This window comes from Perca fluviatilis, chromosome 7 (assembly GCF_010015445.1).
Source record: "Perca fluviatilis chromosome 7, GENO_Pfluv_1.0, whole genome shotgun sequence".
Lineage (NCBI taxonomy): Eukaryota > Metazoa > Chordata > Actinopteri > Perciformes > Percidae > Perca > Perca fluviatilis.
Window position 1 is genome coordinate 18,882,032 of NC_053118.1, and position 12,803 is coordinate 18,894,834.

A 12,803-nucleotide genomic window follows, 5' to 3' on the forward strand; every position below is an offset into this window, starting at 1 on the left:
AGAAATAGCAGAACATGTATAATGATTTAAAATGTAATGATAAAATGAGAAATTTGTGGTCAACTGCCCCAGCACTTCCTTTCAACATTTACATGTTTTATTATCTGTACAAATGACACAAACTTGCCAAGGTAGCCGTTTTGAGTAAGCTTGTTTATTTGATGCATTAGTAGTCTTAAACATGGCATATTGATCCATTAAAGCCAATTCACGAAAAAGGAGTTAAACATGTATTTTATTTATTTCATTCCCCATACACATTCAGATAATGCTGTACAAATCAACAAATAGCTTTCAGTAGCCTGGACGTTCTTCTGACTGTGTGTGGTTACACACTGCATATAGTCATACTTGTGTGGTGCTTTTAGAGAGGTATGGCAGTTGCTAAATACCACTTGGTATTTACTCAGTATATTCATGCCTTTAAACTGCAACTAGTGAATTAGGTCAGTGACTGATGATGCAAAAAATCCACTAATGGAAGAACATTCTGGACTATAGTTTGTCACTAGCTAGGTCATATGCCCACAAAATCTCAGTTATTCTCATCTCAATGAACTAAAGCAGTTTAATGAGCTGTCTAGTGATGTTTTTATTTGTCCACCACATTCCTTATTGTCAGTGTTTCATAAATACAGTCTTCCAAAAATGGTTTAATGTTACCATATATGAGATTTGGCTGGGATTTGACTTCACAAGAAGTTCCAATAAGTATGAAAGTAAGAGGGAAGGTGCCTGCGTCATTTCACGAGGAGAAGCTGTTGATGTGGCTTTAATGCACGTACATGACCTGATTAAATGGTAAACACTTTCGTTACATTTTCTGACATGTCAAGAGTCCCACATTTCTATATTCTACAGTTGTGAATGTGAATACAGAGCAGTTTCAGTTTGTATAGAGGTTATTGCAACACGTGTGATAGCCCCAGTTTGTGCCTTTCATGTATTCTTATAGTCTCGCATTGCCAGACCTATCTCCACCGCGCTGCAGAGTAAGCTCCAGCTCCTCCACAAATACATCCCTGGATAGGAGAAAAATACGCTGTGGGTTGTTTGTATTTCTTTAAACCAATCATAATCGTCCAGACGCAGAGAAAGTGGCTCTGCAAAATGGTCTTGGGAAGGAACTTGGTCCAATCCGTCCCAAAACGTCTCAGTTAGATAGTAAATTCCCTTAACATATTCTTTGTACATTTTTACAATCATTCCCTGAAAGAGCCAAGCAGGCCTGCCTTGTTGCACGATCCCAATTTTCTTCAAAACTTGCCATTTTCAGCGTGTAGCTTGTCTGCTTGGAGGTTCTGAAACTGAAACAGAGTTTAAGAACGGCAACACAAAGAACGGAAGGTGAGGGACATCTAGCAGAAAATCCGGGGATTATCCTGGATATGAACCGTCGTTGATCCAAATATTGTTATAACATTGAGAGTGTTAAGTGTTGTTAAAGGACCTTCTTGTTTTTATAAACACAATCGGGGATGTATTCTTCAGAAAAACAGATCATAATCTCTGTGACTGAGATGTAGGCCTAATTGGTGGTACATGAGAGGCACAAACTGAAGCGACACTTGTGAGAACTTTGTGTAGACAGAGGAGTCTGTGCTGTGAGGCTCACATGTGTGAGTTGTACAGATAGGTGTTGTTGATGCTCCAGTCAGGAGGGAAGTCCTGCACTGCGTGGCTCTTGACGTGTCTTTGCATGGCGGCCAGGCTATTGCAGAACTCCAGGCACACTGTGCACTGGTAGGGCGTGGCCCCGCCGTGAGTGCGCAGGTGCTTGATCATGGCTGAGTAGTCCCGTGAACGCTGCCCGCAGAGACGACACTCAAAGGGTTTCTCTCCTTGAAGCAGCAAGGAAGGAAGACAATGGAGGTGTGCTTATATGAGAGAGAGGGTCTCATACCTTTAGCCATTAAAAGTGTAATAAGTAAAGTTATACCATTTGGTAATTTGATAGGGTATATTATATTACTTGACTGTAATTTATCAGGTCTAATTGTTACCTATTATGAGATTAATTGCTTAATTTAGAGTGAAATTAAACAAAACATTCAGATCTCAGATTTATGCAAAACTCATATGTATAACCATGTTTGTATGTGGATGTAACAAAAAACAGAATACAGTAGATCAATAGGTATTAACTATCATTCATCATATCGTCATAAAAGAAAGATTAAAACTCAACAGCAGGTACTTTTTAAAAGAACTGCTTTTGAAATATATATTCATGTGTGTGTTTGCATATTTCAGTTTTAGAACAAATTAATATTTAAGATTTCGATGACAGGGGAAGTAAAACGGTTCTTTAAAATATTATGGAATGAGATTTCATCTTAAAGACCCATTCTATCTGAAAAAAGGGCCCCATTTGCTGAGAAAGTTGCTTGACAAAGGAAATTCATCACAGTAAATATTCTGCCTGATGTTGTTACTGTGGTCACAGCTATCATTATAATAATAGTAATACAGTTGTAAGGGCACACTTTTAATTGCCTTACATTACAGGAATAATCATAGTAGATTTAAAGCAATTAAGGCAGTTAGATGCTCATCGTTGATTGATGGATTACCTCACGCAAATTTCAAGTCTGCAAGTTTCAAGTTCCTGTAAGGTGTGGCTCATAGTATTACAATGAGTGGAAACCATCCTCTGCCTGGAAGTTGGTCAAAAATCTAAACCACAACAGTGCTGCTTTGGAAGATGTTCATCAGTAATACTTTAGTAAATGGTCTAAAACATTCAAATGTGCTAGCACAGTTTTAAGCTTAAAAAAAAAAAAAACATCAGCTACAAAAAAGAGACTAAAGAAAGAGAGACTAGTTCTCTGTGAGAGTCGATAAAAATTAGTCATAAGTGCCCTCTTTTGCCAGACAAAGCATGTTTTGTCGTGCGTTGTCAATTTTAACAGTGTGCTTACCAGTGTGAACGCGGATGTGCGTGTCGAGTTGATGTTTCAGACTAAACTTCTTGGGACAGTGTTGGCACTGGTAGGGTTTTTCACTTCTGTGGTCTGGTCGATTGGATTGTGGTTCACGCTGAACTACATCTCTTCTTTCACAGAATCGACACCCTGCACAGGCATCACCTGTGCAAACACAAGATGAGGGGAAAACAGATCAAGGTCTGAACATTGCGGTGGACAATGAGGAGCCTGGCTGCAGCAGCCAACAGACCACCCCTACATGTTCATTCATGTTTCCTACTATCAAACACAGCAAAAAATCTAAGCTCATAAAACTGTGCTTTTTTTTCCCCTTTCGCTCTTGTTATGTGTAAATTGTTTATGTATATTGTCATATTTAAGTCCTTATAGACAAAAACATTAAAGGGCAATGAGATTTGCAAGCCGCCAAAATGACCAATTACTTACAATAAAGTGAATCATTTAAGAGCTGCTTGATTAATTGAGTAATCGAGAAAATTAATTAGCAAATGATTTGATAATGAATTAATCGTTAGTCCCTAGTTTCAGCTTCTCCTTTGTGGTGCTTTTCTGCTTTTCAGTTTTATGTCATTGTAAATTGAATATCTTTGTCTTTTGTCTTTTGGTTGGATAAAACATTTCACATTTGATGACATCCCCTTGGGCTCTGCATTTGTTGGTATTTTCTAACATTGTATAGACCACACCGTTAACTGATGAATTGAAAAAATAATCAGCATATTAATCGATAATAAAGCTGGATTTAAAAAAAATCCTGCTTAAATCGACAGAAGCCATCCCAAATTATAATACTCCCGCGCCTCCTTGACATGATAGCAAATTAATCATAATGCCAGTTTCAGTTTCTTGCATATGCTTTAGAATAATACGTCAGATACACAGTATTTTAATCACCTTGAAAGGCACAAGTCTGTTTTAGGTCAGCATCCTGTTGCAAGACAATACATTCAGTTTTTACAAGCTTACTTTCCTGTCACAATGCACACATCTCTCATCTGCAGCCATAGATGTTATTGGGTCTTTTTTTAAATTACAAAGGTGTGATTTTGAGGTTAAAGTAGCAACTCTGAAGCCTTTCAGTACCTTATTTTTTTATGGTTTCTCAAGTGAAAACCTGGGCCTCAGAGTATAGACAGGATGCTGAAATAAGAAGGCTGCGTACTGTAGTAGGGGAAAATGAGAGAATAAACCACAACAATTGAACACTCACCTCTATAAACACAACCTGCTGAGACCTGTTGTCATTAGTATGCTTCCTGTCCAATATTTCTATTCACTTCTCACTTTAAAAGACCTAACATCTTATATAGATAATGCTTACATTTGCATTGCCCTTATTAACATATATAATTTCAGGGGAAAGAAAAAACAAAAGACGATGAAACATCTCATAGCGACACTGAACACAAATGCTTCATTAATACTTTTTTGTATATGTGCTATTACACATTTTATAATTGTATACGTGAGAGAGACAGATTTGAAGAAGTGCTTGAGTAGTATTATGTACTTACTGTACTTACTGACTATAGTTCTTTTCGTAAGTTATGACACTGCAAACTACATTGGAGTAAGTCACTTGTAAAGCACAGTTTTACCAATAGCCTTATCTCTTTAAGGAAGAACATAACGTTCCATCAGATAAAACATGTTAATCAGCTTGATTGTACAAGACGAACTATCCTACTTGCCTCCATGCGCGCGCGCACACACACACACACACACACACACACATACACACACACACACACACGCACACACACACACCACTCTGTTGTTTTAGCTATTTTTTTGTGGTATTGCATTGACTTACATTAAAATCATAATTTTTAATAATTTATATTTTCATTTATTATGTAATTTAATAAAATAAATATGTATGATTTTTGTTTGGTATAGGACAAACCACTGTTGCGATGCAGTGCATACTGTACACATATATATATATATATATATATATATATATAGCTGTATCTAGTAACCACACTCCTGCTCCTGCTGCACCATGCTCTCAAAACCACAACTCTCTTTTTATCACTTTCCATTGCGTAGCTACGTAGCTGCTGGAGTCTACTGAGGTTAGAGGTCATGACAAGAACTGTCTCACTATCGTGTTACAATGATTGGTTCTACACAGGAGTACTGCTTACAGCCGTGATTGTGTTGGATAGTAACACTAGCATGTTTAATGTGTTGTGATCATTAAATATATAACAGTATGGTTTCTGTTATGATCGTATCATTACCTGGTAGTGTGGAGGCTGACTCCCGCAGCACTGGATCAACACGGAGGCTTGTACTGCCGTGTTTGCAGTCTTTAACTCTCTCTTTGCTGGCTTTGGGTACCTCATGGTAACTGTGGAAAATACATTTTTATAACAGTTGTAAAAGAGTACACTACTTGTACCTTTAACAATAAGAAAGAAACTGCTTTTATTTGTGCTCCAAAGAGATAGCTGACTGAGGAACCATACAGCAAGTCGGCATATATTTTACGACATTATGTGCTATCACAGATTACATCCTTTAACACCCTTTCCTTCCTCTCCATCTCCAACCACAAGATACTGTATCTATAGCGCTCGTTCAGACTAAAAGCTCATTTAACTTTCATGTAATGTGAGAGTACAAGGAGCAGGATAATGAAAAGCTATATTTTTCCAGAAAGACACACACATGTTTTGAACAATTTCTTGTGGTACAAAGTGTCCATGTCTAAACAACTAGGTTTCAGTGGGTGGAAAACCTTGAAGTCTGCAAAGGAGGGGAGAAATTTAGGGGGCTCCCCTTTGGAACAACTGTGCGGTAGGAGGTAAATCACCCAAAAACAAATTTCTAGTATCACAACAGCAAGTATGGTTTGTTTTAATCTAACAAAAAAAGCTAAAAACTTATATTTATCTTTATTGGAAAATTAACTTCTATGTTACTGTATTATAGTTTGCTCTTGTGTGCTGTAATTAGTCTGAAAACAAAGATTATGACTTGTCAAAAAAGAAAAAGACTTGACTGACAGGGAAGGGTTAACAGGTGAAACTGCTGTAGTTGGAAAGTGCAGGAGGCTCTATCACACACAAACAGCATTGAGTCAGGTAACAAGCTGTCGCAAGGGAACAACTGAGCACATTAGGGGATTCTAAATGACTGTGAGAGAAAAAATAGGGAGACAATGACTGAAAGTAAAAAGAAAAAAAAGAAGTTTCCAAAATCATGTCCGAATTTCGACTTACCTCTGCTCACTGGTTTGAACAGTCCCAGTAAATGCTCTCTGGCTGTTTTTTTTTCTTTTTAACAGGCCTTGCTTGATTATGTTCCTCATCCCTGTAGACCTGGCGTGAAGCTTTTGTGTGTAATGTGGATAAAAGCCTGAGTAGCCCATTACAGAGCTGTGAACAGGGGTTTGAAAATGAGAGCCGAGAAGCGGGAACATGTGGGGGGTGGAGAGGGAGAATGGGTATGCTACAGAGGACTGGTTTGGGGACTGAAGGGGGTGAGTTGCAATTAAGCTTGAATAGTTCGCTAACCGCCTCAGGGTGTTCACAGAGCTCCACATGTTTGTCCAGGGAGAAGAGAAAGAGGAACTGGTGCTGGCAGGCCTGGTGAAAACACTGTCTCTGTTATGGGATGTTGCTGACACAGGGGAGAGTTTGGGCTTCTTTCTTGGGGATGGCTGACTGTTGGAGTTCTCATCAGGATCAGAGGGCGAGAGGTTTTCCATGACAATGCAGTCGCTTGCCTCCTCCACTGGGGAAGGCTTCTCTTTTAGTTTCTCCTCTTGAACTGGACTTTCCTTTTGCTTTTCATCGTTCTCGGCACTTTCTTCTTCCTCGTCTTTGACACATATGATTTCTCTCGTTTTGCCCTCCTCTCTGGCTCTGTGGAGATTGCCCAGCTGCTTCCTGCACTGGTCCTCCAGAGGCTGCATCTCCAACAACTGAGCAGCTGTAAGCAGCAGGTGCAGGTCATGCACAGACACCTCAAGAGTCTGTGCGTAGGTGAAGTCCAGAACTTGCTGGAAGGTGTGGGGTGATAAATACTCCAGAGTGCAGTGGACTGGGCTGTCTATGTCTGCCTGGGCTAGCTGTTGCGCGAGTCTTCTGCTAGCACAAGCCAGTACCAGCCGATGAGCCCTGAAAGTTTGACTTTTCACCGAGATGATGGCATCACAGAGCGACCCTGAGCGACGTAAGGCATCTGCCTGCTGCAGGAAGTGGAAGTATTGGGTGTTGTTGATTCGGATCATTTTGAAATTTAAATTATCAAACGTCTGAGAAGAGAGAGTCAAAGGAACAAAAACAATCAGAGAGAGATCCCATCAGATTATGCCCACACTGTGTCAAAATTAGTTACATCTAGCTTTACATCTAACTTTCCAGGTGGTTACGAGGTATGTGACATTTCAAGAAATGCTAAATTGTAAGTAGGAAAACCACTTTGCAAATCAACAGCAGGGATTGGCGAGTGATTAGCAGATAATATGTTTATCTGTGGTTCGTACAGTTTTATTTTTCAATTCTTTCCAAACAGCATTACATGTAATGAGAGTTGAGGGGGCAGAATGTACCCGAAGTGATTTGATTATTTGTTTATATAACGACGAGACGGTGTAACAGTGAATTCAATTTGTTTTTTTTTAAGATTATTTTTTGGGCATTTTCGGCCTTTATTTTGACAGGAAAGCTGAAGACATGAAAGGGGAGAGAGAGGGGGGGAATGACATGCAGCAAAGGGCTGCAGGTCAGAGTCGAACCCGGGGCCACTGCGTCAAGGAGTAAATCTCTTTACATGGGTGCGCGCTCTACTAACTGAGCTATATGGTCACCCAGTGAATTTAACTTTTAACTAGTTTAAAGAATAGTTTATAAAATGTTTTTTTTTTTTAAAGCAAATAACCCACCAACATATTTCAATCTTGACAACCAATAGGATTCATACGATTTGTTTTTAGGAGACTCTCAAATGTGCAGAAAAACCTTCCTCAATCACAACGGTATCTGATATTGTGTCTGAATTTCTGGTTGATGTGTGGAAATGTACCGTTTTGTGAAAGCTTTGATATTTGGCGCTCACATACACACTCTCAAGCCACAAAGCCGTAACAGTATATGAAACCATGACTAATGACTGTACGCATGAGTAAACATTAGTAAAGTTTGAGCGTCAACAACAATAACTGTATTTAGATACGACAAACATCAAATGCAAGGGTGGGATTATGTAAATATGTAAGTATGTGACAGAAATATTTGGAATTTTAATAAAATTGAGATTACATGGATGAAAACATTGTGGCTGTGAGTCGAAACTACCGGATGCCTGAAGTTGTCATCTTCACACAGTCTGAAGTCTATATGGAACTTTTATGATTATACAGTGTGTGGTTGGTTTCTGCAGCGGAGGTCACAAGTACTGTGAGCTATTACAGAGCAAGTTGCAACCCCATTCGGTCCCCTGATGGTGACTGTAAATGGAAAGTAGATGTGAAACAAAATGACGTTTAGTTGTCTCATTACTGGAATTCTTTTTAAATGTGCATGCAGTTTTATTTGTGCGCCTTCCAAAACCCACTCTCTCTGCTCTTAATCAAATTAACTAAATTCGGAACTATTTTATTTAAAATTTAAACACAAAAGCGTATAGCGCTGAGAGTGAAAGTGACAGTGAAGTAGCTCCAGTATCAGAAGTAGAAAGTCATTTAGATTTACTATATCTGATAAGAGACAGTCAGCCAGCAAGCTTCAGGCGTCAGTTTAGCGTTAATTTATTAATTAAAAAAGTAATTACAGTTATACAATTTGCAATGTTGAGTGAACAAAGTTGAGAGCATGTAGGGAAAATGATCATACAAATCAAGCACGCATCAGCTCAGTGAACCCTACAGTATTGTCTGCGTACATGAATATAAAGCAGTAGACCGCTTACAGCTGTCAAAAGCCGTGCGCTACCTGATCAACATATTGTATATTGTCTAAATATTACAACATACATTTATTAAATTATGTTAATTAATCTTTTATGCCCAATTAAAATATATTCTGTACAATATGCAGTCATGCATTTTGTACATTAGTCATTTAATTTCTCATGAACTTCCTTTCACATAATAAGATCAATAAAAATGAATATATAATTATAAAATAATAATGCTATTAATATATAGTGGTGTAATTGTATTACTGTAGTCATAGCAGCAGCACTGTGGCGATAGTAATTTAGCAGGTCAATTCATATGGTGTTCTACAATGTATTTTATGATAAATAACTTTAAAGTGACTTGAGTTAACAACATGCTATTTCATGCACAAGGATGTTCTGCATAAACTTTAAAGTAGTGCAATGTGTTGTTGTTTAATATACAAACCTTTAATCCTTTTCATTTGCAGAGAGAGAAATGTTGCTGTCTTTCAGTGGCGACTGTTTATTAGATTGGCTCGCCAATAAAAAAACAACAACTTTAGTTTTAACTGCTTGTTAGATTGAACTTTCAAATATTGTGGCTTACTCCTACTTTCATTAATGTGATTAATGTGATGCACCTGACATGTATATTTTTAATTATGCGTTAAAGTAAAGCATGTAGTTGTCTTCTCCCGAGGCCGCTGGCCTTTACATCACATATTTTACTGTATTGTATTCTGTTTTATTATGCTTCAAGTCCCTGCGAACTTTGTCTAAATCTGTTGTATCTTTAGAATATATTTTGTTACTGGCTTGTGCAATAATCAAATTTCCCCTGATGCTGTTCAAATTTACAATGCACTCTTGCAGAGTTGTGACATAGTTTGCAGGTCTTTGAGCTTCTTGCAGTCACAGTACTATCTCAATGCTTACACAGGGGAAAACCTTGCATGCATATGTCAGGTTTACACATCCTTTGACAGGACATGAACTTACAGCCAGCCTCCCCAAATCTCGCATGTAAAGAACTGGAGTCACAAGAGAGTTGCCTGAACTTAAAGCCTCCACGGGCAACAGAAGATCAATAGCGGCACACTAGGTTGTGTTCACAGTAGATCACAGAAAACAGTTAGATGAGCAGCGTTAAAGTCTATCTGCTTGTGGTTTCAAGTTTAGAAACTAAAAAAGCAGCAAGGTGTGTGAATGAGACACTTACCCGGTGTTTAGTGAAAATTCTCCCTGGAGAATGAAAAGCTACCTCGCATCATGACTGTGATGTCTGTCTGGTTACAGGTTTTGGTGAGGGACAGCGTGGTTTCCTCCTTTGCCTTTACAGTCCCTCCTCTTCAACGTATCTCTTTTCCTTATTGGTTCATTGATTATGGTGCTCAGTGGTTTGTTCTTTTGTGATAAAAGACTGACTGTGAAAGACTAACTTTTTCCTATGTTAACCAGTTTTTTTTGTTTGTTGTTTTTAAAGTCTATTTTGCTTAAAGCATAGAGGCAGTTTTTCTATTACATTTTTTGTAATATATTGATATTGCATGCAAATCACAAAATAAACAGAAGTAAGACATTTTCTGAAACTTAGAAAGGTTACATCTGCGTGTGTGTGTGTGTGTGTGTGTGTGTGTGTGTGTGCGTGCGTCGTGTGCCAGTGTGTGATTGAGAAATTGAGCATAACAGGGACAGTGGTTAGAGTGGTATTTGCTTCCCCTACTGATGCTTTATACCTGTACATGCTGTACATGATTTCCTCCCCTCCAGCATCACTTGCTGGTCACTACGTTAATAGGCTGTTCTGTGCTGAGACAAAAACCACTTCAAAGACACTGATCTGTGACAGGAAACATACAGACAAAAGCCCAGTGGTACCATTATGCAGACCTAGGCTTAACTGAAACCTGCACCCTTAAAATAAAAATATCTGTTTTGTCCTTTCGATATATCAGATGTCAGTGTGAAGACTGTAGAGAACTGGTCAGTTTAGCAGACTTTGATGGTTGAGTAATGAGTACATTATTACTCCTTTGTTTGCCTTTTAAAGCTTTATTTGTCCATTCAAAACTAATAAGCTATTTTTTAAGCTTTGATTAGCAGCCTATTTATTATTATATTATACAGTATTATTAAAACTCTGCATGCATACACATTTTAGAAGGACACACTCTATTTTTGTTTGTTTTTCAGTTGTTGCATTTGAAATGCAAGAATCATTTGAATATAATATACTTTGATATAATATGTGAATATTTATACAATGATTTTCAAAATGTATTTGTAAAATGCAGCTGACAAAGTTAGCAAATTGTTGGTGTACATACTGTAGTGGAGCATTCAGCAGCTAAAGAGCAAGATACTTCTGAGAGTTGGTGGAGACCAAAACATAGCTAAAGGAGAGTGAATGTTGGCTGTAGTGTGCCGAGAGTCTGTGCTATGCAGGTTGTTGTAAAGTTTTTGTAAAGCCAAAAGGCTAACCCATTACAAAACAATAAATAAAAAAGGCAGCAGACGATCATGGAACTTTAAAGCAAACAAGGATCTCCAAAGACAACCCCAATAGAAAAAGAAAAAAGGGAAGACCTAATTAAGAGAGATGCATTGAGCACAATCAGACATGCTGTAAGTGTAAAAAGAAAGAAAAATGTTGATTACAAACTGAAACAAAAACTAAAACTAACTAAGTGCTCTCCACTCTTTCCTTTTCAACAGCTGGGATAGATTGTTGATGGCAAATTGCAACTGGGGAGCAGATGGCAGTATTCCTGCAATGAAATCTGATTAATTGGAAAGAGCGTAAGCCCATGTGATATCACATGGCAAAATCCCTTTGAAGTCACATCTGGTATGAATTGCAGCAGCAGAAGAAAGGTACAATGGTGTTATGTGGTCAAATGTATTGTTCATATTCAAGATTCTGAAAGCATTTTTTTATATGAATTATCGTTAATAAAGCTTTAGACAGAAAAAAAGTTGCTGTGTTTGCTGTTGATTACCCTGTTTACTTTTATTGAAACTGCGTAATGTAATGACATTTCATTTTAATTAAGTTTTTGATATTTGAGTTGAGTTGAGTGTCATCAGCATAGCTTTGAAAATAGATGCCAAATGTACTCTTAGCTCAGAAACATAATATAGATTTGAATTAGCAGTGGGTTCAAAACAAAGCTTTGTGGTACACCAATCTCAACAAGTTAATACTTTGAGTCTATGCTGTTTTGGAAAATAGAATACAATTACAGATAGGACCAAAAACACAACCATCGATGAATACTTATGTAGTTTTGAGACAGTACAAGAAGTTTATCAGGGTTGATCTCATGCAGGCTAAGGTAGGTTAAAACAAAAGCCAGAAGAGAGAAGAATGAAGAAAGAAGTTAAGACTAGTTTTAGAGAGAGGAAAACATCTAAAACCCAGCTTCCAACATCTAAGCTATTAGACAGTTAACAATCATTGCGGTATACTGTAAATGGATTGCTCTGACGTTTCAGTAGTTCTGATGCACACATCAAAGTTTGGTTCTGGCTGTTGAAAATATGCCTATTTGGGCTGTTTGATACTTTGACTTTAGTTTTCTGCTGGTCTGTTAAAAATGATTGGTACGACAAACCACAGTTCTGATTTTCCTGTGGTGACAGTCAACATAAAACACAGTCAACACAGCTGGCTCATAGGATAATAAAGAGACAGCAATGCAATTCAGACAGAATTCTTGCTGCGGTCCAGACCTTTGAATCTGCCCACTCCAGAGTTCACTGAAAAACAATCAATGGGGGGACTTCCAATAAGCCAATCAGTGCCATTTCAAGCTGTTGTCAAGCTGTCAAAATAGAGAGGCAAAGTCCCTCCCCTTCCAGTGGACCACTATGGGACCTTATTTCGGAAGAAATATGAATGGTAGTCAAGACGAGAGACAAATACTGTACATTTTTGATCCCGTCAAATTGTGCCATGAA

The 12,803-nt window shown here is 38.0% G+C and overlaps 1 protein-coding gene across 1 annotated transcript; it reads right to left on the minus strand.

The window, feature by feature from the left end:
* Positions 1 to 134: 134 nt before the first annotated feature.
* zbtb32 (zinc finger and BTB domain containing 32) lies at positions 135 to 10,146 on the minus strand. The gene is made up of 5 exons (XM_039805453.1): positions 10,063 to 10,146; positions 6,179 to 7,215; positions 5,195 to 5,304; positions 2,922 to 3,089; positions 135 to 1,841 (listed from the first exon to the last, which is right to left on the minus strand). The coding sequence occupies exons 2-5, from the start codon at positions 7,189 to 7,191 to the stop codon at positions 1,612 to 1,614; spliced, it is 1,521 nt and encodes a 506-aa protein (XP_039661387.1). The 5' UTR covers positions 7,192 to 7,215; positions 10,063 to 10,146; the 3' UTR covers positions 135 to 1,611.
* Between the last annotated feature and the right edge of the window lie 2,657 nt (positions 10,147 to 12,803).

Bases quoted from the DNA above. Each gene is read 5' to 3' on its own strand.
- zbtb32 (XM_039805453.1), bottom strand. From the start codon at position 7,191: ATGATCCGAATCAACAACACCCAATACTTCCACTTCCTGCAGCAGGCA. The intron at 3,090-5,194 runs GTAATGATACGA...GTGTTTGCACAG, and splicing joins GTCAGCCTCCACACTACCAG to GTGATGCCTGTGCAGGGTGT. The intron at 1,842-2,921 runs GTAAGCACACTG...TGCTGCTTCAAG, and splicing joins GCACATCCGCGTTCACACTG to GAGAGAAACCCTTTGAGTGT.